The sequence below is a fragment of the Mizuhopecten yessoensis genome, unplaced genomic scaffold (assembly GCF_002113885.1).
Source record: "Mizuhopecten yessoensis strain PY_sf001 unplaced genomic scaffold, ASM211388v2 scaffold9985, whole genome shotgun sequence".
NCBI lineage: Eukaryota > Metazoa > Mollusca > Bivalvia > Pectinida > Pectinidae > Mizuhopecten > Mizuhopecten yessoensis.
The window spans coordinates 1023592-1048187 of record NW_018408321.1 but is presented as its reverse complement, the minus strand read 5'-3'; the positions used below and the strand labels follow the sequence as shown (position 1 = coordinate 1048187).

General features: G+C 34.3%; 2 protein-coding genes across 3 annotated transcripts in view; one reads left to right on the top strand and one right to left on the bottom strand.

Annotated features, from left to right (window-relative positions):
* Positions 1 to 925, top strand: part of LOC110459179 (kinetochore-associated protein 1-like) — a 51935-nt gene extending 51010 nt beyond the window's left edge. For both annotated transcript variants that reach the window (XM_021511315.1, XM_021511316.1), the window contains exons 59-60: positions 260 to 383; positions 789 to 925. In XM_021511315.1, coding sequence (XP_021366990.1) covers positions 260 to 383; positions 789 to 905 — 241 coding nt within the window. In that variant the 3' untranslated portion in view covers positions 906 to 925. The remainder of the gene's footprint in view (positions 1 to 259; positions 384 to 788) is intronic.
* Positions 926 to 1351: 426 nt separating this feature from the next.
* LOC110459180 (probable serine/threonine-protein kinase kinX) overlaps positions 1352 to 24596 on the bottom strand; it is a 32143-nt gene continuing 8898 nt past the window's right edge. Inside the window, exons 2-11 of the mRNA XM_021511317.1 lie at positions 21743 to 21817; positions 20478 to 20558; positions 16573 to 16662; positions 15439 to 15546; positions 7433 to 7524; positions 6154 to 6337; positions 5227 to 5307; positions 4508 to 4608; positions 2605 to 2740; positions 1352 to 1770 (exon numbers count right to left, since the gene is read on the bottom strand). Coding sequence (XP_021366992.1) covers positions 1363 to 1770; positions 2605 to 2740; positions 4508 to 4608; positions 5227 to 5307; positions 6154 to 6337; positions 7433 to 7524; positions 15439 to 15546; positions 16573 to 16662; positions 20478 to 20558; positions 21743 to 21817 — 1356 coding nt within the window. The 3' untranslated portion in view covers positions 1352 to 1362. The remainder of the gene's footprint in view (positions 1771 to 2604; positions 2741 to 4507; positions 4609 to 5226; positions 5308 to 6153; positions 6338 to 7432; positions 7525 to 15438; positions 15547 to 16572; positions 16663 to 20477; positions 20559 to 21742; positions 21818 to 24596) is intronic.

Genomic DNA, 24596 nt, shown 5'->3' with positions numbered 1-24596 from the left:
TAAATCATTGTACCCACATTAACACTTAATCATTGTTCCCACAGTGACCCTTAATTATTGTACCCACAGTAACCCTAAATCATTGTACCCACAGTAACCCTAAATCATTGTGCCCACAGTAACACTAAATCATTGTACCCACGGTAACACTAAATCATTGTACCCACAGTAACCCTAAATCATTGTNCCCTAAATCATTGTACCCACAGTAACCCTAAATCATTGTACCCACAGTAACTGTATATCAATTTATTCACAGTTGCCCAGTGTTGATAGACATCGACTTGTTGTCCTTGTCCAGACATTACCAGAAGCTGGAAATGCCATCCTGTGCACTCGGCTGCCTGCTGCTGGCCAAACATTTACATCAGGACCATATCAAGGTTAGCATGGTTGATAATATACTGTGTCACTAACTTATCCATTACCAAATATGGACATTTGTTATATACTGTTAACATGACTGAATCGCTCACTTGTTTTACAGCACATGGCAAATATTTAAAAAAAAAAATGTGATTAGTCCCCGTTGATATTGTCAGATTAAGTTACAGAATATATGTGATATCTTATCCTTGTTACGGGCATTTAGTATTTTTAAAAGAAAGAAAACAGTCGGGAAAGACTAACTTTCTGTCAATTTAATTTAAAAAAATTTAATCTGTGGTTAAAAAAATTACTGATATTGAAGAATATATCACATTACATTCAAATTGAATTATATTTGATTTGCATATTATTGGTATGATATATTATCATTGATATCAATAATTTCTTCATTTTTTCAGGCCTACTTGTCGGAGGATGCTGTGGGATTACTAGAAAACGCCAAACACCTTCTCAACTTTGGTCTAGATCAGTCCACCTTTCAAAGCATCGTTACTCTGTCACAAGATCTCATCTAAACAAGCAATAGCTACATACATCCAGGTGTTTGTCGTAAGCATCGTTACCCTGTCACAAGATCTGATCTAAACAAGCAATAGCTACATACATCCAGGTGTTTGTCGTCCATTGTATAAAACAGTATTCAAACGGATCATTTTCCTCCCAGCTGAATAATGACTCCATGATTTTCATCTGTACTTTTCATTCATAATTTCTTTATTTTCATACACCTTTTATTTCCTCTCTCACTTTCTCACTCAGTCTCACTGTGCTGTAGCTTTAATAGAATATAATATAAATATAAATATAATGCCTAAAACAAAATATTAACAATGTGCTGGTAGCTACCTATATTAGGCACTTTTGTCTTGAAATAGTCATCAAATATAAACTTGGTTTTAAGATAAAGTTATAGAACATTTGGCAATTCGTCAAGAAGTGATGCAAGAGGAATTTTACTAACTCCTCGTTATACTACATAACAACACATGACGCACTTTTGCCGCTCAGAATTGCAGACCTGGCATCCTGTTCAGATTCGAAGTTATTTTGAGTAGAGTCTGGGTGATGTCGCACCACTCTGTTAGAGTTGGTAGCCTTTGTGTCCTCCGATCGATGTCGATCTGTTGAACTTGGAGAATGAGACTCGCGGTGTAGCAGTGACCTTGATGATTCTCGCTTTAACAAACGTTTTTGTGGAGTTGTTGATGGACTCGGCTCAAGGAGGTTATTGTTTAAGATGAGAGAAGACTCACTCTGAAGTAACATTTGATGGAATTTTTTCTCTAAACATCTGGCTTCTTCCAGTGTAAACGTCAACTGTGTTTCTAACTGGTGCATTTTAACAGTTTTTTTGTCTACCTCATCCTTTAAATCAGCAATCTGAAAAATAAATTGTTTAGAGTTGAGGTATATAGGACGTTAAACAAATTTGTTTCATCCTCAAGTTGCGGCCATAGTGATGACATTATTCAAATAAGACAATGATTTATATATAATTTTGTACCTTTATTATAAAATAAATGAAGATACTGGATTACGTAAACTTTGTAGCATATTCATTCATTTAACTATTCCCGAAATACTTCTGTATTGATGTGAGTTGGCTCAGCGATTGTATGCCATTTACAGTGTAGTACTGATGTGGACTAATGTTCATCTAAAAACATTACAAACCTTTAAACAAGGAGAACCTTTTATATTTTATTATAAACTTGTTCCTATTGTTATGCCTTACATAGTGCTGCTTCACTATATTTGTTTATTTTATATTAAATTATACTGAAATGATATATCTATTGATGTCGTTTTTGTCTGAACTGCTAGCTCTTTGTAACTGCTGCTTTTCTTGTGTTAAAAATGCTGTCTGGAAGACTTTCAGGAAGAGAATCTAGAGACAGTGCCTTTACTGAAAGGAACATTCTCGTAACTTGGCTTTAAATTTGCTTGTATTAAAAATTAGATCTGTTTGGAGACTAATATCTACAGTATTGTAAAACGCTTCTCAAAATTCAAAAGTTTGAGATGCTGTAAACTATTTCATAGTGTTTTGTGTATTATCAAACATTGCCCAAAAGGCTTTAGGTCTTTTTTGGTGCTTCAAAACCCCATTGATTCTTGCATATACTGCGCAGGTATACTTCAGAGTATTAGATATTGAAAATAGCTTTATAGTGTTTTGCTCACTAAACCATTGCCCAGATTATTTTAGGGTACCTCTTGCTGTTGTTTGACCAGGAGGATGTCTTTGCTGGTAATGTTGGACTGAGCCGTGGCCAGATCGGTCCGGTACTTCTGTACCGTGTTCTCCAGAAATGTTTGCTTTTCGAACAGGTTCTTCCGTACAATGTCCCTGGAAGACAACCAACAACAATGAGCATGCATTCACTTGGTAACAATATACTTAAATAGATTCTAAACGACCATGATTTTTCGAATTAGAAAAAAAAATCACGTTATCGAATGATGCAGGTACTAATCTAACGGCACAACAATATTACATGTTTTAAGAACGCCTCAGAAATTTTTGAGAAATTTAGAGTTTAGTATATTAAGCAAGGTCACTTTGGATAATGTTTACATACACATACAGTCGTACATCAGTCTATTGTAAAACGAGTAAATATTGGTCGAGTACTTACGAACCACAAGCAAATTATTGGAGTTGTCCACTGGTATACATTGCATGTCTAGAAAATATCAACTAATCATAATCGTGGTCGAGGAATTGCCCTATCAGCAAATTTCCAATCATTTTGATGTTGACTTTGAAATATAAATATACAGCCAAACACTTAATTTGGACCGGGCCGTAGTTTATTGCATACATGCAACCGTTTGGTGACAATCCATAGGTACTGAAAACATATTGTCTAAAAGGGACAATCCATTGAAATTGGGAACTTTTTGCCCATATTTTTTTAACTCACCTGTAAACTTGGATTGAGCATTGCCAACATGAGAGAATGTACTATATTTGAAAGATTTATCGACATTTAGGGAAGGTATCTAGAAAGCAGTTTGCGAAAAGAATAAGCAAAGTAATGGAATGAATCATTTTACAATTCATAGGTGCAAATTTATATAGGTATTACAATTATATATATGGATAACAAAGATAAATAAATCTCTTAAAAGTAACATATTTACAATGGGGAAAACGACAAACGTGAATTGATTTAAAATTAAATTGAAACTACATTGTGCACAAAATAAAATAGATACATATGTACTGTGGAAATGGGATTCAATAAGATAATTCCTATAAAAGCATGACAAAACTTGACATTCATTTGGGGTACTTCTTCAACACGTCTGTGGAAGATACATATTTTTGAGATAATTGACACTGATACAAGTGAATGTTGAAAAATAACAAACGAAATTTTCGAGAATATCCATACTCACACTTTCGCACAGCATTTACTATCCACAAATACAAAACATTAACCATAATATGTGGAGATTATCAGAGACTTTCACGTTTTTTTGTTTTGTTTCGTTTTTAATTTTTTAGGAATACCGCTTGCACCATGATAATTTTGTACATTTTGGCCTATAAAATGTCCCTAAAAGTTCTTGACGGAATTGATAAGCACAGGAGTCTTAAGACATCGAACCAGTTGTGTTCATTCCAGTAAAAACAAAACTATCCTTTTAGTTCAGAACAATCTAATACTGTATACGGGGTAATTCTTGTTTACAATACTGTATCCCAAGTTTTTTGGCGTTTTTTTTTTACAACGGTAATATTTTTATGATAAAATTAGTCCGCGTCTTCAACAATGTTGGATATAATTTTCTACAAGTAATTTGTTGTGTACTATATATATATAACTCTACCCTATATATATATAGCTCTAACCTTTGACCCATAGCTCTACCCTATATATATATATAGCTCTACCCTAAGTCTCAGCTTGAAACAGTATATGAAATAACTACTTGAAATGAGCTGTGTGTAGTACAGAAATTAACACTTAAATCACGACTGTGTGCAGTCTAAAATAACACGGCATGAAGTAGCATTTTTATAGAGTATTTCTTCCACTTTTCGTTCAGAGACTACGTCAGCTTATCTAGATAAAAGGATACAAAAACGCACATCAAATGTACGTACCAGTTGTGTCTGGCCCGCTCAGAAGCCACCTCTGTGTCGATTCCTTTGTTCTCCAACTCGTCTTTGGCTGTGTTGATATCGCTCTTCAGAACCAGAAGCTCCTGTGTGTAGACAAATAAGTGTACTCAGTAAAGCCTTGCTCTCTCAAATGAGAAACGTTCCAATTCAATTTCTTTTTTTAGAAAAAAACCCACAAGGTATGGGTGTTTCTTTTCGGACATAATTATAGTCATACCGAAAAAATGTTTGGCGGGATGATGTAGGGATCCTAACTCGGTAGTATTTTTTATTCATGACTTCATATGTCTAAAACTAATGTGTCGATATTAATGAGATTCAAAAGCATAAGGGCCGTTAAAATCGTTGGCGGTTTAATATGTTACTCGTCAATCGAAAATGCGTTACGATTTTGTGTTTTGACCCAGTGGTATATAGTAAAGCTAAAACCTACTAGTATTTGTAATGGTACTCTATAGCATATTGTGTATGATGACGTTGTGGTATATCGTTTTTTCTTAGATATGACATGGTATGATATTAAAACTCTCAAATGATTATAATGATTTAAAGAGAAATGTTCTTTTACTAGTAATACGTCAATAGAGCAAAAGTGGAATGTTGACACTGAGTCTGTCAACAACCTTGTTTTCAATTTAACCTTGTCATTTTCTAGCACATGACATGTTTTACAAGAATACTTTTACTGGTTTAAAACGTACGTCATCCAGACAAGCTAGGTCCCTCTGGCGCTTATTAGACAAGTTCTGTCGTCTGTCCAACATCCGTTCTATCTCGTTGATCTGGTGGGAAATAGCGAGAGAAACATGTTTTATTGATTAACAGATTTGTTACCATATGATGTTCATACGTCAAAATTATATTTACATCAATACTATGAGCGAAACACCTACTGTCGCCTGGAAACCCAAAGTCAAATATTCCACTAAATTACGTAAACATCTCGGTTAAGGCAACACTCGCGGAGCAAGTTACATTCGTGTCTACGTTAAGCCCCCTCCGAGTGCTTGGTGCTGAAATACGTAGTTTGCAATTCAATAAAAGGTCATGTGAACGTCTTTGTGTCCTGAGGAGATTTGAAAACGTTGACGTCATCTAGTCGATGACGTGCTCGAGTTTTAATCAAGAAACATCACATTGATTTATGCAAAAGGTGTGTCTGCTGATGGAGTAATAATCAACATGTAATTATATATCAGCAAACCGTTTGTTCTGTTCAGTGTGTCACATCCTCACAATAACTAAGGTCAAATAAAGACTGGCGCCGATGCAGACGACGCCGAAAAGAAATAAAACGTAGCAGACAAAAGAGACGGGTCCCAAGAGTTGCAGCAATGGGGTCAGCGAGTCAATCCTGGTATCCACTGTCCACTTAGCAAAGGAAAACCCTCCGATTCTGCAGGGCCACACACATTAGTCGCCTCATACGATTAACCATGCAGTAAAATAAAGCAGGTCTATTTTTTCTCTTAACCTGCAAGGGCCAACACATTGTATCGTGTAAACAATGATTAAGTGAGGTCAAAGTAATTCGCTTCGATGTACTCTAGTTTCTATCGATGTTTCTATCGATGTCCTCTAGGATGTACTCTAGTTTCTATCGATGTGACGAGGACTAATCCACCTACCTCCTTTTCATACTCCTCTAGATCTTTCTGCCGTTGTGCTAGGGACTCCTCCTTGTCCAACATCTGTTGTTCCTTGTCCAGGACTGCCTGTTTCCGACTGAGAAAATCCATGTCGACCTGTAGAAGGGACAGCATGTCCTCCCAGGCCCGGTCTCCAGACTCGGCGGACACCGTCCTGGACAGACTACAAGGAACAAAACATGTTACTAACACCAACAAGTCATATGTTCCAAGAAAAAAATCGAAACATAAACTGGAGGAATATTGTACATAATTCTTCAAAATGCAAGAGAAGTAGAGCGATCAGAGATATCCTAGATACAGTTATCTTGAGATTGGATCAATGGCCCTGAACAGAAAATAATATTCCTTTCAGGTAAATATGGTCTGAGTATTTCTTATATAGTTATGTTGCCAAAAAAATGGTGAAATTGATAAAACAATGAAGTGTATGGGGTTCCGTTCACCAACTCTTGATATATTAGGTTATCATGGTGATATCACCTTTTCACTAAACAACCGAACTTTTATGGTGATATAAACCTGAATAGGTGATAAAACCATAATACATTTTAATACTACGCAATACTCCTCGTGATGCTTGAGTATTGGTCATTTGTCCCCTCAGTTCTATAGCTGACTGTGGAACAGCCATTGGGGATTTATACGAATTTGATGAGTAGGTAATGTCGGCAGTTCAATTTGGTGACAAATTTCAGATATTATCCTATTCACTGTATAAATATATAACCCAACTTGTATGGTGATATAAAACTGAATTGGTGACATAGCCATAATACATTTTAATACTACGCAATATTCCTCATGATCCATGAGTATTGGTCATTTATCTGTTGAGCGGCCATTGGGGATTTATACGGATTCGATAAGAAGGTAATGTCAGCAGTTCAATTTGGTGATATCGCTGATCCATCATAAAGATACAACAGTAACGTATTCTTAATTGAAACGGAGCCCCGTAGGAGTTGGACTGACGTGAGGTTATAGGTATAGCACACACAATTTTCAAGTCAAAACTCGGAAGACAAATATGGAACCGGAAAGACGTCAAATTACATCGGGAAACTTGAACCACAAACATAAGGGATTTCTTTATGATGTCATCAGTAATTTTTTAGACATTTTGAATGTATGTGAACGTAACGTGCTACAGCAACGATTGCTGCTGTGCTATTCAACAAGGGATAACATGATGTAACAAAACTATTTTTTCTGGAATATGCTATCCTAGTTGCTCTACCAGGTAATTTGTTCGTACCTGCTGTGTTCGGATGTGTCGCCGTCCCTCTCCTCTCTCTGGTTCTGATGTCTGTCTTTCTGCTCTAACACCAGTAGCTTGTACTTGGAAATCTGTTGTAATGAACAGTAAATCCATCAGAAACAACTACATCTAAATACGTTAATCGAAGTGAAACAGATATCTGGTGAAAGGGACACAACAGGAACCGTCAAATGTATACATAGATAATTTATTCTGAGTATAAAAAGGTAAGTTATATGAGTGAAGGTGTGCTAATTAATCGTTAAAAACATGATTTGTGCGGTATTTTGTAAAGCGTTAGCACAATTCTTCATTTAAAAAAATATTGGTATGAACTACTATGAGATTCCATTTTGTCATTGTGTGTCGATACTGTGGTATATATATATATTATAAAAGCAGAAAAATGATCCTTACGGACGAAGAAATATTATAAAAAGACAACTTCTCAACAACGTGCCTTTAGTACTTTCATCTCTTCTTGGAGATTCTTCAGACTGTTTATTTGAAGTAGATGTTGTGACGTCATAAACTATACTTTTAATGTTATTTGCCCTTTTTAATAAATCAATTTGATGGCAATATGTACATTACCGAAAACAACAATCCCATAAGAATGTACAATATCATATGAGGCAGATGATACACCACTGGGTTCTTCCTCAGTTCAAATGACTGCTTTATATACAGACAAGTCTTCAATGTAATCTTTGTACGTTTAGAAGATAGTTTTGTACTTAAGTTCTATTGTTTATTTTCTTTCTCAGACAAGTCTGAATTTTGTATTTACCAGTTTATCAACATGCTACATTTCACTCTCATAAAATTCATCATTATAGCTTTATAAAAATTAGAGTAGCTTTTATAACCTATTTATTCTATGGTCGCTCCAATCGTGATTGGTAATCTGTTATTAGTTACACCTGGTAGTCTGGAATAATTTCCCTGTGGTCACAAACTTTTACTCTTTTCATTATCTTTTCGTTTAGCTTTGAGATATTTTTGTTTCCGCTTAAGTTTTCCGATTTGTTGTAAGTGATTTCTAGTGTTTTCTGAATACAAGTATCATTTATTTCAAGTGAATTAACCTAATCAGAGACATGAGTCACAGACAAACCATTGAATGTTGTTTTATGCAACGAATGACCATACTAGACACTAATTACTGTTATTGTAAGTCTGAACACCCACACTGTAGGATCTCCCAAGGGAATAAGGGGGTATCGACCGAACCACATTACTCTTGACTGACTAGATTGCTGGGTATTTGTTTTGCCTCGTCTGTTTATTCTGCTGTCATATAGAGTGATCTATATGGATTTTGTGAAATATATATCATATATATAATATCATTGGTATACGTTGTTGCTTGATAGTCAAGTTGTCCTTGAAATGCGTTTCTCTTAGTTTCTAACAACAGGTTGACCACTATGTACGTGTTCATTTAAGGATTGAATCTTGCTTTGGTCGATTTAATGAGGTGATGAATTGAGTTGGGCTTGAAACAAATTTAACCCCATTAAATAGACCAAAGCAAGATTCAAGCCTTATATTTCAGTCAACGTGTTTTTTTCAGTAATTGGAAATTGTTAAGTCCATTCTGATCGTTTGTCCCATGTTCTGGAGCTTGTGCAAGTTTTTGTATTGACGTAATGTAAAAAATATAGTCCGTCAATGAAGGACCATCATACAACATGAATGTGTACGTTGATAGTTCAATACAGCCAAATTATGTAGAAACAAAACACGAACCCATATTTTAAATGTCATATTTAATTTTTATTGATAAATTCATAAGATATCAAATTTTCTGATGCGTCATCGCAGAAGAATACTGTCTAGACGCGGTGCACAGGCTCGGCCACATAAACATACATTTATACACAATGCTATATTGATAGGGGTCACAGCACACATAAACATACATTATGTGTGCTGTGATCCATATCAGTTATAGTATGATATGTGTATTTCAGCCATTTGTACCGAACCCCTGTGGATCTACGTTAGGCCTACTTACACAAGACAGAATTGGTAGCTGGAGGGAGAATTTCTAGGGCAGTACATGACTTGTCATAACCGCTAGCAACCGTGAGCTAAAAATGTTTTGCTGATTTATCGTTTTTGGTTGTTTGAGTTGCTTCAATAGAAATGTGAAATATTTGTTATCTCCCTTCGCAAAATCATACGCACCGGCAATATTAATCTGGTCAAATTCATCGGCAAATGAAACAGGTTACATTTGGTAGTTGCATGCATTGAGTCCAACTTAAGTAGAAATTGAAATATTATAGTTTACATCATCACGAAACATACCATCACAGTGGTGCAGATTCTCTGGGTGTCATGGTATAACTCTTTTAAGTTTGAAGACTGTTTCTGTAAAGATGCCTAACTTTTTTGGTCATTTTATTGGACGCAATTTAATTCCGACGTTATGTTTCAGATATATTTACGAAATGATATTTGATAATAATTTACTTAAAACAATAAATAATTAAATATGCTTTATGACTCTACTAAATGCAGGCGAACACTCCTCAATTCTAAATATGTTTAATGAATAGGTAAGCCTTAATTATGACCAAAGAATATTTCTTTATATTTCAATTCCTGCTCAAGTTGGACTCAATGCAACTATCAAATGTAACCTGTTTCATTTGCCGATGAATTTGACCAGATTAACATTGCCTGTGCGTATGATTTTGCAAAAGGAGATAACTATTGACATGTTCAAACAAAGATAACACTTGAGATTTCACATTTTTATTTAAGCAACACAAGAAATCGTTCAAACAACCAAAAACGATCAATGAACGAAATATTATCAGCTCATGGTTGCTAGCAGTAGTGACAAGTCTTGTACTGCCCTAAAAATTATCCCTCCAGCTACCCGTTCTGCCTTGTGAAAGTAGGCAACCCACGGTACAAACCGAAAACATTGATTCACAGGGGTTCGTTACAAATGTCTGAAATACACATATCATGCTATAACTGATATGGGTCACAGCACACATAAACAAACATATAAATGTAGTATGTTTATGTGTGCTGTGACCCATATCAGTATATCATATGTGTATAAATGGATGTTTATGTGTGATGTGACCCATATCAGCATATTATATGTGTATAAATGGATGTTTATGTGTGCTATGACCCATATCAGTATATCATATGTGTATAAGTGTATGTTTATGTGTGCTGCGACCCATATCAGTATATCATATGTGTATACATGTATGTGTACTTTGACCCATATCAGTATATCATATGTGTATACATGTATGTGTATGTGTACTTTGACCCATATCAGTATATCAGTCACAGCACACATAAACATACATTTATGCACATATGATATACTGATATGAGTCAAAGTACACATACATGTATACACATATGATACACTGATATGGGTCACAGCACAGAAAAACATACATTTATACACATCTGATATACTGATATGGGTAACAGTACACATAAACATACATTTATGTGTGCTGCGACCCATATCAGTATATCATATGTGTATAAATGTATGTTTATGTGTACTGAGACCAATATCAGTATATCATATGTGTATACATGTATGTGTATGTGTGCTGTGACCCATATCAGTGTATCATATGTGTATAAATGTATGTTTTTCTTTGCTGTGACCCATATCAGTATATCATATGCGTATAAATGTATGTTTATGTGTGCTGCGACCCATATCAGTATATCATATGTGTATACATGTATGTTTTTCTTTGCTGTGACCCATATCAGTATATCATATGTGTATACATGTATGTGTATTTGTACTGTGACCCATATCAGTATATCATATGTGTATAAATGTATGTTTATGTCTGCTGCGACCCATATCAGTATATCATATGTGTATACATGTAGGTGTATGTGTACTGTGACCCATATCAGTATATCATATGTGTATAAATATATGTTTATGTCTGCTGCGACCCATATCAGTATATCATATGTGTATAAATGTATGTTTATGTGTACTGTGACCCATATCAGTATATCATATGTGTATACATGTATGTGTATGTGTACTGTGACCCATATCAGTATATCATATGTGTATTTCAACATTTGTAACGAACTCCTGTTGTAGATCCATGTGGTCCTGCAGGTTTTATAATGAAATACAGTCGAACAGTCAAATGTCATATTAAATGTTTCGTCCTTTCAAGTCACGTCTGTTTTCCTGTGTAATTCGGCATTCAATAACTGCAGCTTCACATTCCAGAAGATGTAGAACCTCAACATTAAGGGGCTCTCCACTTCAAGCTTATAAAAAGATGGCTGCCGTAGACTCGATTTCTTTTTTAATTTGATATCTTAGGAATTCACCAGTAAAATTTAGATATGACATTTAAAATATGGTTTTGTGTTTTGTTTCTACATAACTTGGCTGTATTGAGCTATCAACGTACACAATCATGTTGCATGATAGTCCTTCAAATTATTTAAATTACGTCAATACGTGACCTTGCACAAGCTCCAGGACACTGGACAAACAATCAGAATAGATTTCACAAGTTCCAATTATTGAAAAAAACGCGTTGTGTGAAATATAAGGATTGAATCTTGCTTTAGTCGATTTCATTGGGTGATAATTAAATATTATACACTTTTTGGACTATAAGAATTCATCAATCATCATTAACAAAATAGACATAAAATCTTAAAATATCGAACATTTCTGTTTGCATACAGTATAAAAATAGCAATGCCCGAAATCACATTTGTTTACAGAATAAAAAAAAGTACTGTGGCTTGAAACCTCAGTTATTTACATTATTAAAAGGCACTGTCCGAAGTTACTGTTGTGCACAATATAAAACGTTGCAATGCCCGGAATTGCTATTGTACAAGACAAATGATAGCACTTTGGAGTCACTGTCATGTGAAATTTATCAATAACACTGCCCGAAAGAATGCAGGTATATACAATCTAAAAACAACACTGCTGTTTAATGAATCGATAAGTCTGAATTATAATCTTAGGACCGTCAGGGGACAGAATGACATCCAGATTGTCAGAGTCTGAAATGTTATCTCTCAATATATTGATTTATAGTTATATATTTTTGTATGAAAGTCTTATCTAGCATGTTGGTTTAAAGGTTATTTGGAGAAAAACGCGTTTCTCATTCTCAATAGTATTGAAGGCTTTCGAAAGCTTCCGGTTTTATGAAATATTATTCAAACGACCGTTACCTTTTTTCAACCATGTATACAAAGTAATAATTTAGTAAACAATTTACGAAATTACGTGTCTATAGTATTTAAGTAAAGTTATGTACGTTAAATCTATTTTTGTACAAAAGTAATTCGCTACATTAATTTAGGGAATACATCGTATCTAAAAAGGATTTGATGACGTTCCGACAGAACCGGCTTTTTTATTGCAAATTTGGTTTTATATTAACCGCAACGGTTTTATCTTCTAATCTTGAATATTTTTGCGGATTGTTATGTCACAAAAGTTAAAACAAATGGGAAAATAACCTACTTTAGAACGTTATCTGTTTCGCTTATTAATAACATGAAATGGCGGTAGTAAGCACTTTTTTTATCCATAAAGATAAGTAAAATATAAATAAGCAATAAAATAATGGCTTGCACACTTTTATTTATACTAAATTTGACATTTTTTATTGAATTATGATAAAGAAAGCCAGCAAGCTTTATCATATTATTATCATTTTTCAACAACTTTTTTCAAAAGAATTATTCCATAAAAATGATATGTTGCGAAGCTTTTAATAGAATTATAGTTGTTCGAAATTTGTATCTATGAAAATGGAAATATAAATTAAATGCATAAAAACAAGTTTCCAATTTATTGACTGCAAAGCCTATCGAACAATGAGTATTGAAATATAACATGAATTAACAGGGGAAGCTACTCTTAACTAGAAATAAACTCCTTTTGTTTCTTCTTCTATAGAGAAGGGAGTAAAATTAAAAAGAAAGATAACACTCTTAATCGAACTCTTCTTCACGTTTATAACTGACGCAGTGGTACCCTTTACTTGAAAGAAAATGTATATTAGATGTCCATGATCTTCACCTATCCTTATTTGTGTTACTATTAGTACTGTTATTGAAATCGTATGTCCCCTAAAATCACCACTCAAACTTTTTGAACAGATTTTTTCTTTTGACTTCCACCTTGATATCTAACCAAAGTTTCTCCGAATACTCAGTTTTATCACATCGATTGAAAATGTCTTCAAAAGGCGATCGTACCCTATTTCGAAAGCTTACTCCCAGAAGTAGAACCGTGTTATTATTGTCCCATAACTGATAATGTCCTTCCAAACGCAATAAGCGACCGCTGGTATCTAACAGTCTGGTAAGTGCATAGCAACAGCGGTAAATAATTCAGGACTATAACTGTCGACCTCAACATCAAAGTCGATGATTAACATCAGGTGTGCTACAGCTATGTATTATACTGTATAATAGTGAATAATGCAAAGACTCTTTTGATGTGATTTGGAAATGTTTTACCGTTTCGTGGACAATCAAATCTTGGGTATTGATTTTGGAGTCCTCTAGGTAATCAGATATCTGTCTGAGGAAACATTATAAAGTATTCATAACATCTAAGGTCTAACTTCATCAGAAACTTTTTAATGTTTGTTCCCGATGTTGTGTAGGAAATCTAGGGCAATCTTTAAGCATCTTTGATCACTGGACATGCTTTCTATGAAGGCTCCTACAACCTTCCTCAGACTGATAGACGGTGTTGGAGTTGAGGGGTTTGAACTCAACGATGTTCAATTTATTACAAAATATAAAGCATTTATTCATTTTCGCCGTAAAGCTCTGACCGAAGAGTTAACCTATTGTCTATTTGTGAATGTAGGAATTCAAAGCTCGGTGATTGCTAATCCTATTGCATCTCATATCTTATGAATAGAGTATGTACTGTACTACTGTATGATTATCCCAGACTTAATACCATATTATACAGATGCATTCATTTTTATTTATTTTTTTTTTTTTTTTTAATTTCATTGTCATTGTCATTTTTGATACATTCTTACATTCTAACTTAGGGTATACATGGTAATTAAGATTTATAATTATTTTCAATGTTCAATTTCCCAGGTATCACATGAATAGCTCAGGTCCTGTATTGTTTAGCTACATCAAGCACGTCTACGACTTAACTACACCATACTAACCAATCTTATACAACCTATATATGGCGGGTTCATTAATTGATTGTTCAAGAGTGAAGAAAATAATGTAAGGATCCAAAAAACCAATTGTAGAACATTCCACTTTTGGGGAAAAAGGAAATAACAATACTGCAGGTTAAGCGTTAAACTGAGTCGATTAACATCTTGTTTGACTGGTTTATTTTAATTAACAAGAATTTGTCTAACTACTTCTAGCTTTAAACATAGGACAATCTGCATTTAGTTGCTTTGTACTGTTTAAAGTGTATAAACTCGCGTACATGAGTTCAAAGTCAAAATATGACCGAGTGAGCATGTTTCGCGTTCGATTTCAGAGAGAAAATATATATACTATAAACGACACGTGATCATCATCTTAGTCATATGTGAACTACTTTTGAGACTTTCACCATAAAACTGTTATCATGCTCAAATATGGTTTCTGTATGATCAAACTTGTTACTCGCTATTTTTTTTTTATAAAAAGTCAAGTTAAACATTGAAAACGGTATTCAGCATTAAGTCCCTCAATTTGTTTCCCAAATAACTGATAAAAAGATAATTTTAAATAATTCATCACCGGAACAAAAAAACGGAATTGTGCACTAAATCTGAGTTTGAGCATGAAAACGGTTTCGTGAATATGGGCCTAGTAGTCAAGTTTTAGCTGATAATAAATAGTTACGGTGTAAGTATAGACCCCTGTCACACGAGTTTCTTCTTAATAAAAATGAATTCATTGGCAAGTTTATTACATACAGAAAACCTTTACCACCCTCCCCGTCTACTTACCTGGTTTTGACATATGGTTCGGAACTGCTCTACCTCCTTTCCTAGCAGCGCCATCTCTTGGCGGAACATCTTCCGACATTCTGACAAGGTGTCGAACGCACGACTCGTCTGCCATAAAAACAAATTGTATGATTTCTAACTTTTATATTACAAGTTGACTAATATCGTTATATTTCTCATTTGTTTCCCAGAGACTGGCCCCAGAGACTAGCGGGACTGTTGATATATCATTTTCAAATTATCGTATGCTTATTCAGTCATGTGAAACTTTCTCTTCGGGTCGCAGCATTTAACTATATGCATTTCTATGTTAAGGCTCCAATAAGATATCTTTTTCGATTCTCGACACAGTTATTCAGTCAGGTGAAAAGAGTATTACAACTCTCTCTCTATTTGAGTCGTAACAGTTAGCAATATCCATTCATATGTTAATACCGAATAAGGTGCTTACGGAACGTCCAGACAGGCCTGACGATTATACGTATTATATCAAGTAACGATTACAGTACTGGGTTAAGTGTAGAGCTATTTAAACATGGTACTACAATGTATATATATACAATGTACAGTGTTATACACCAAGTACATGCTTAAAGGCAATTTAAAAGTCCTGTTGGTGACAGCCGACCTCTTACCTACGTTAATGCTAACGTGTGTGTCCTCACTGACTCGGCCTTGGCAAATGGTGCATGGCCTAAGTCCTAAATGATCTAAGGTACTTGAAAATAATTTGAATTTAAAATAATGAATTTATGTAGTAGCCCACTTTGAGTTACCCTAACGCTGAATATTGTCTTAAAGCTGAGAATTATCCTTGAAGTTCGTGGCGCCTTAAACACCTGACCGTGACACTAGTCAGAATCAGAATTTACATTTATATCACTACAGGACAGAAAATAGATCATAAAATATGCATACATCCATATAGAAACTCATCAATAACTAGCGTATTATGATGCTCATCGTTTATATGAACACAGACTGTCTATTAACACGGACTCTATTATTCCTAATACCTGACTTAAATGGACAGAAATATATTTCATTTTTATCGTATAAAAGGTCCTGTGTAACGGCCGACTGTCTTAGAGGGGTAGACTGATTCTTTTGTTTTTGTTTAAAGGGTATGCTCACCCTTTTCTCCCGCCGCCGGAGCCTAGCAATGGCTGATTTTTCCTCTTGGGGGCCATTGTTGTCTGTGCCTTGTTCCGGATCTTCGGAGATCTGATACATAATCGTATACATGTGTTATCAAACAACATAAAACCTAACAAAGGAACATTAGAAAACTACCTAGTGTAATATTAATACGACATATATATGTATGTGTGCTTGTAACACCTTCTTCATTGAAGTATATTTACCATCGTATGGCATTGCCACTATATAATCCTACCAAATTCAGTTTTGCATTCATATAGGCTATGCATGCCATTGACAGATTGTTGACGTCATCATTATTATGACGTCATAATTGTTACGTTGGATACCACTAAATGCTGAATAATAGTAAGTGTAATTTATTTTTTTATGAGATGAACAGATTTCAAAAATGATAAATATAAGTATCGAACAGCATAAAAATGGCAAGAAATGTCTATAAAAATGGCTTATAGCAATTACAAGGCAGCCCTACTAAGTTCAAGTGACTGGTGTATGAATAGGCAAGGCTAAAGTATAGACAGTCAGATGACAGAATGGCCGTCAAATTGTCAGTCTGGTATGCTATCATTATTTTATGGTTTTATATATTCCGATTGTTAGAGGAAAGAATTACAGAGATACTGTCAGAGTGTGATATGTAATCGTTAATTTCTTTTCACTTTATTCATTCCCATATTTATTGAAAAAATCTTCGAGTATTGTAATGCTGCTATAAACCTTTTCCCATCATTCTGTAGTCTAAAGTGGTATCTACGAATGTTACTGTTTAGTGTTTAAGGAAGATTCTGGACGATATGCATGTCTTTACTTTTTATTAAAAAAGGATGTATCTGCTTAGAGAATAATGAATCTAAAAAGATGTGTTGATTATTAAAGTAACTTCAAAATCAATGAGTTAAGGGTTTTTGCAGCATCGCGTACTGAAGTGTACCAGCTTTACTCGTCATTGTCGTATAAGATAGTGTTTAGTAAAAGTTTGGTTTGACATCAGGATTAAATGATTTATTGGTTAACGATATTTTAGGAAAACAACAACAGGATTTTAATTTAATGAAAGATAAAACCGAATAGTGACTAGCTCACTGCTTCAGGCAAATGGAGAATGTATAATATTTCATTTTTTCCATTCAGAATCTCGAGAGTATTTATTGATTTTGAACAATACCTAAAGTCTTTTGTTCGATTAAACCTTAACTCTGGCACTTAACAATAATTATGTAATACTCAATAATCAGATGGACATCATGTTCATCTGATTATTAGGTATAACATAATTATTGTTAAGGGCCAGAGTTAAGGTTTAAGCATGTGTATAGTCATTGTTCATTCCATTAACTTGTAAAACAATATATATTTTTGTTTATTGTAATTGAAGATTTGATTCCGTACAATACCTCTATATATATTTTAAAAAGCAAGAGAGCAAAAGCTGATTACTGAGTAAACTGACTTACTCTAAAAGATAATTAATGACGAAATCAGGAAGATCGTCAACACAGATATTAACTATATTAGGACTTAAACGATCCTGTCTAATTCCTCTTCAAATGTCAGGGTATGTGTATGATTGTAGGTCTACATGTCAGGGTTTGTGTATGATTGTAGGTCTACATGTCAGGGTTTGTGTATGATTGTAGGTCTAAATGTCAGGGTTTGTGTGTGATTGTAGGTCTAAATGTTAGGATTTGTGTATGAATGTAGGTCTAAATGTTAGGGTTTGTGTATGCTTGTAGGTCTACATGTCAGGGTTCGTGTATGATTGTAGGTCTAACTGTAAGGGTTTGTGTATGATTGTAGGTCTACATGTCAGGGTTTGTGTATGATTGTAGGTCTACATGTTAGGGTTTGTGTATGATTATAGGTCTAAATATTAGGGTTTGTGTATGATTGTAGGTCTACATGTTAGGGTTTGTGTATGATTGTAGGTCTACATGTTAGGGTTTGTGTATGATTGTAGGTCTAAATGTAAGGGTGTGTGTATGATTGTAGGTCTACATGTCAGGATTTGTGTATGATTGTAGGTATACATGTTAGGGTTTGTGTATGATTGTAGGTCTAAATGTTAGGGTTTGTGTATGATTGTAGGTCTAAATGTTAGGGTTTGTGTATGATTGTAGGTCTACATGTCAGGGTTTGTGTATGGTTGTAGGTCTAAATGTAAGGGTTTGTGTATGATTGGAGGTCTGAATGTTAGGGTTTGTGTATGATTGTAGGTCTAAATGTTAGGGTTTGTGTATGATTGTAGGTCTAAATGTTAGGGTTTGTATATGATTGTAGGTCTACATGTTAGGGTTTGTGTAGGGTTTAGGTTTTAGGTTTCAGTGTTAGAGTTTAGGTATGACTTTAGGTTTCTGTGGTATGGGTTTAGGTATGACTCAAGGTTTCAGTGTTAGGGTTTGGGTATGACTTCAGGTTTCAGGGTTAGGGTTTGGGTATGACTTTAGGTTTCAGTGTTAGAGTTTAGGTATGACTTTAGGTTTCAGTGTTACGGTTAAGGTATGACTTTAGGTTTCAGTGTTAGGGTTTAGTTATGACTTTAGGTTTCAGTGTTAGGGTTTGGGTATGACTTTAGGTTTCAGTGTTAGGGTTTGGGTATGACTTAAGGTTACAGTGTTAGGGTTTCGGTATGACTTCAGGTTTCAGTGTTAGGGTTTGGGTATGACTTCAGGTTTCAGTGTTAGGGTTAAGGTATGACTTTAGTCGGCTTCAGTGTTACGGTTAAGGTATGACTTCAGGTTTCAGTGTTAGGGTTTAGTTATGACTTTAGGTTTCAGTGTTAGGGTTTGGGTATGACTTAATGTTTCAGTATTAGGGTTTTGGTATCACTCAATGCTTCAGTGTTAGGGTTCGGGTATGACTTTAGTCGGCTTCAGTGTTACGGTTAAGGTATGACTTCAGGTTTCAGTGTTAGGGTTTAGTTATGACTTTAGGTTTCAGTGTTAGGGTTTGGGTATGACTTAATGTTTCAGTGTTAGGGTTTTGGTATCACTCAAGGCTTCAGTGTTAGGGTTTGAGTATGACTTTAGTCGGCTTCAGTGTTATGGTTAAGGTATGACTTTAGGTTTCAGTGTTAGAGTTTAGTTATGACTTTAGGTTTCAGTGTTAGGGTTTAGTTATGACTTTAGGTTTCAGTGTTAGGGTTTGGGTATGACTTAATGTTTCAGTATTAGGGTTTTGGTATCACTCAAGGCTTCAGTGTTAGGGTTAAGGTATGACTTTAAGCTACAATGTTAGAGTTTATAAATTTCCAAACCTGATCTTACTCACAGGAAAGGTATTTGTATATATTACAAACATTTAATTTTATGGGTTTGCTTTAATAGTTTCGTGTGTATTATGAATCTTAAATCCTTTATTTTGAATAGCTTTCTACACAAATTGGTACATAAAAGACCCTTTATAATTGATGCCTCTGTTCAAATAGCCGTACTTAAATGTTTAACTACAAACATGTATCGCAGCTAACGGTCAGAATGCCCGTCGAGCACACGTAGTCTGAGAATACCTTTATAACATATGCATAGGTTGTAGTCCAGATTTGAACTTACAGTTGACGGAGAAAATGGCAAATCAATAGATTATTTTTAAAATGATGGAATTCGAGTCCAGTAATTTGCGGTTAAATGTACAAGGATCGATACAACGGATAAAATTTCATTGTCTTTTAACTGTGAATATTACAAATACACGGTTATATAACCAAAAGTCGATAAGTATAAAAAAAAACACCAAGGAACCAAGGCGACGTCAAAACACCAAAGAGACACCAAAACACCAAAGAGACACTCTTAACTCGTATATTCATAGATATACCAATGGATAGATATACCAATTCCTTCTCGTACTGATATTATCTCAGAAGAGAAACAACTTACCCTCTTCCTCAATTCCTCTACGTCAATTGTGTGCTTCTCAGGAAAATCCTCGTTCCGATTCTCCTCGGACCCGTTCGATGACTAGTGCACGGATAGCAGTATAGCAGAGAGAGAGAAAGACAACATTTTTTTTATTAATATAGAGTACAGTAAAGCCATAATATTTAATAAGTAATCATAATATCGTATCTTTTTTATTCGAAACGTTTGTTAAGATAAATAATATGGTATGACTTATATAGCGCAAAGCGACTGGACATTAAGATAATGACTTATTTTAGTTTATAATCATGGATACATATAGGGTTCATATATAGTGCAAAATATGTATCTGTGCATTCTTGTATTAGCTGACAAATGAGTGTATAATGAAATAAAAATATATATGTAATATGCAAATCAAAAATTGTATTGTATTGTGTATAAGCATCATGGAAATAAATAATGCAGACCAGTGAATATAACTTCATTAGCGATTGAGTACAAGTATATTAAGTTTAAGACAGGAATACATATCAAACGGGGTAAATATGAATAAATCGTTTCAGCTCTCATCCACGTAGTATCAAGGGAAATACGAGAAATTAAATGTTGTTTACTAAATCAATTAGCAGAGTTTCAATTCGTCAATTAACACGAGCATGGTTTAGGTACCTTGATAATTCATTGTTTAATATTTAACCAGTCCTTGCGAAAACAAATAAAACCATTAGTGGTAAGTTGTGGTTCTGAACGCAGTGGGGCAATACTTAACTTATTTGTGACCTGACTGTAACACAGACTGCTATTATACCATACCCTACCCCGGAGTGATGAATATCTACTGCCTTTATTACACACCAACAACACCTACATTTACAGCCATTTAAATACAATTAACTTATTTATTTACATTAACGTACCCAAACCGCACCAGGACCGTACACAGACAGGGTTCAGCTCTATGTTATATTAGTTTTTCTATAAGTTTTGTTCTTTAATATCTACTAGTCAATATAAGACTTGATGAAATGTGTGCAATGTTAATACAATTGTTTTGCTTAGAAATCCCTTTTTGAGCAATTTTAATCTTTTAAACGGGAATGCGATCAGTGTTGATATAGTGACTTCTGGTCATGAAAATGTCTTGTGTAAAACAAATTAAAACAAGTACACCATTGTATCACCACAGAGGGGTAAGAGTGAAAAACAAAATAAATACATGGACTATAAAAACATTGAAAGGTAAATGATTTCTGGGCAAACTGGTGTAGATCAAACAGCACCTGTTTCCTCCTCTCAGACCTCCTTCGTCGTTTCCGTTTATATTCTTTATTTTCATTATTGGACTCTTCGTTATTCTGGTAAAAGAAAGAAAGTAAAAAAATAAACAACCATGTCAACACACTATATAAAATAGTTGGGACTTACACAATGTATTCATTAAAACATTTTCGGAAAATTGCACCAGGAAACCCTTTAAAGTCAGACAGACATGATTACTAGTCTCAGTTTCGAATTTGGTGATTTACAGTATCTCTTTGCACTTGTATTCTAATTGGCATACTGTATACGACTTCCAGTCCATTTGTTTTTATTGTGAGATACAATGTTTGCCCAATCCTTACCTTTCACATTTAGTTATAGTAATAATGGGTTTTTTTCTGTTAATAACAAGAAAATCAAGGACTACTAATATCTCATTTAACCTTCATAACTTATTTTATAATTACTACGGATTTGTCATTTGGTATCTTGACATTTTACCTTCAGTGTATCAGCAGTGACCACCTAATAACCAAACTATACTGAGAAGGTGACGACCATTAACTGTCAATTACCGTAACATACAGCTTGTAGGGTTCATGTAAATGTAAAGTCTGGGTTCGTGACTGTGTGATATAAGCAGTGGGAAAACTTGTATCAAATATCAAATAGGATTAGATTAGTTCAGACGTTGGTCGTGCGAAATATGTTTAGGTATATTGATATGACATAAAGGTATTCCCAACACACACAATCCACAAAATATGACTTTTCAGTATCTGATTTTACCAGAAAGTGTCAAACGCCGTGTGGTATAGGTACTTAGTCACTTAAATCAAGATTTCAATTTACTATTCATCATTGTAAAAATATTTTGTCCGAAATGAATCGTCCTCGTATTATGTATATAAAGACATATAGTAAAGTGGAATGATGAAAGCATTTCACAAGTAATGGCTGAAATTGTGTATTTGAAGAACGTATCAGAATGATATGACTATCTATGCTCCCAATGAAAATCTTTCCTTTGTTTATTGTTTGTCCTAGTTTATTGATTTTGAGTTCGAGTTATGGATTTTTAACATTTCCCTTGTTGTTTTCTTGACAAAACACGAACTTTGTTACATATGAGAGACTAAAAGCAATGATGGTCACAATGCTGATATATAGCGTCCAACATATGACAAAGTGAGTCTAGCTAATGATTTGTTTAAGTGGTCGACTACAAAGCTTAGCAAGAATCTGCGCTATATTCAGATTTGATAAAGGGTATCTTGAAGTCAAGACGTTTGACCTCCCTGACATTGACGTCATATGTAGCGGATACTGTGTGTTTAGAGGTTTTCCGTCATATAAAAATGTGTGCTATTTTTTTTTTATTTTTTTTTGTAATTTCATTACATCATAATCGTTCTTAATTTTCAATGAGCTATTGATGCATTTTCTTTAAGGTGGCTCCACACTTTCGTAATTAACCAGCGAAATTCGTTGAAACTTTCATATAATGGTTATGCAACTATGTAGAGTTGATTTTATGAAAATCTAAACACTCCGATAGTTAGGGGACTTTTTTGGAAAAAATACCAAAAAATTGAATTTTCGTCAATTTTAATATTTTCCGGGGTTTTTTTGGGTGTGACATTGTTCGGAACAATAACAACAATAATAAAATGAAAAGAAGCATTTCTAATTAACCCTACAAATATTTTATTTATCGCAAAATATGTAACACATGTTACACAAAGTGTTTTTTATTGAATTTGAACGGATAAAAGTGATTATCTACAAGCTAAAAGCCAACAGGACACAAAGATCTATACATATAGAATGGGAAATTGAACAAAATATACACAATGGCTTTATAATTAATTTATTTTACATTTTACAATCACTTCGATCCGGGTAAGAGTTATCTTCCTTGAAAAAAATCGGAACTTTTTGCAGAGGGGTGACATTTACACAATGACAGTTGTCCCTGTTTACATATAACAAAAATGATGGAAATAAATCAAAAATATGATATCAAAATTATCAATTTATTGTTCTTTAATGGAACCAAATTACCCTCAGTCATGTACACTTTGGACATCATTCCACAGTCCGCTAACTCACAGTATGTTTATAATTACATGTCAGGTACATATATCGCATGGTATGCCGTTCTCATGTGCATTCACACATGCGTTTTATAGGTATCTTGATATTTTACAAAACATTATTTTCACAGAGTAAGTAGACTTCATTTGTAAACACGATTTAATCGACAGAGCGAAACTTCCTCAACAGCGAAAATCGTAATGACCTCGAGCTTATGATAGTCTGCCTCAGATCTCAGAAAAGAGGCCTGGAAAATGGTTCTGTTGGCAAAATTTGTTAATGCAAAACTTTTACCACCAATGTCTTGTATGATATCTAGGTGGATCATTCAGACCGGCTGTCGCCTTTTAAATGCTGAAATAAGGCTAAAAAATTTAGGTCAAAGGTTAACGGGTGCATTTTTTCTTTATTTTTGCTACAATAACCACATAGGGTTGATTTTTCAATCTGAACCCTTTTACTGTGTGTTTTAACATTACTCGATCTATAAAGAAACATAGCACATCTCAATACAAAGTTATTATTTATATATAACATATAAATCAAGCACACTTAGTGTGAGCTAGAGACGTATTTATCGACAGTTACCTCCCTTACATCCAAATTAGCCATTTACCATTATATTTACCAAAAGCGCAGGGCGGGAATGTTTACATGCGATTTACATGGGTATTTGCCATGAACAGGTATGTCTTTCGATCCATTCTATATAATATTTCGGTATTAAAATTGAACCACAACACAAAGAAACACAGGTATATACAATGTTTTGGTTGT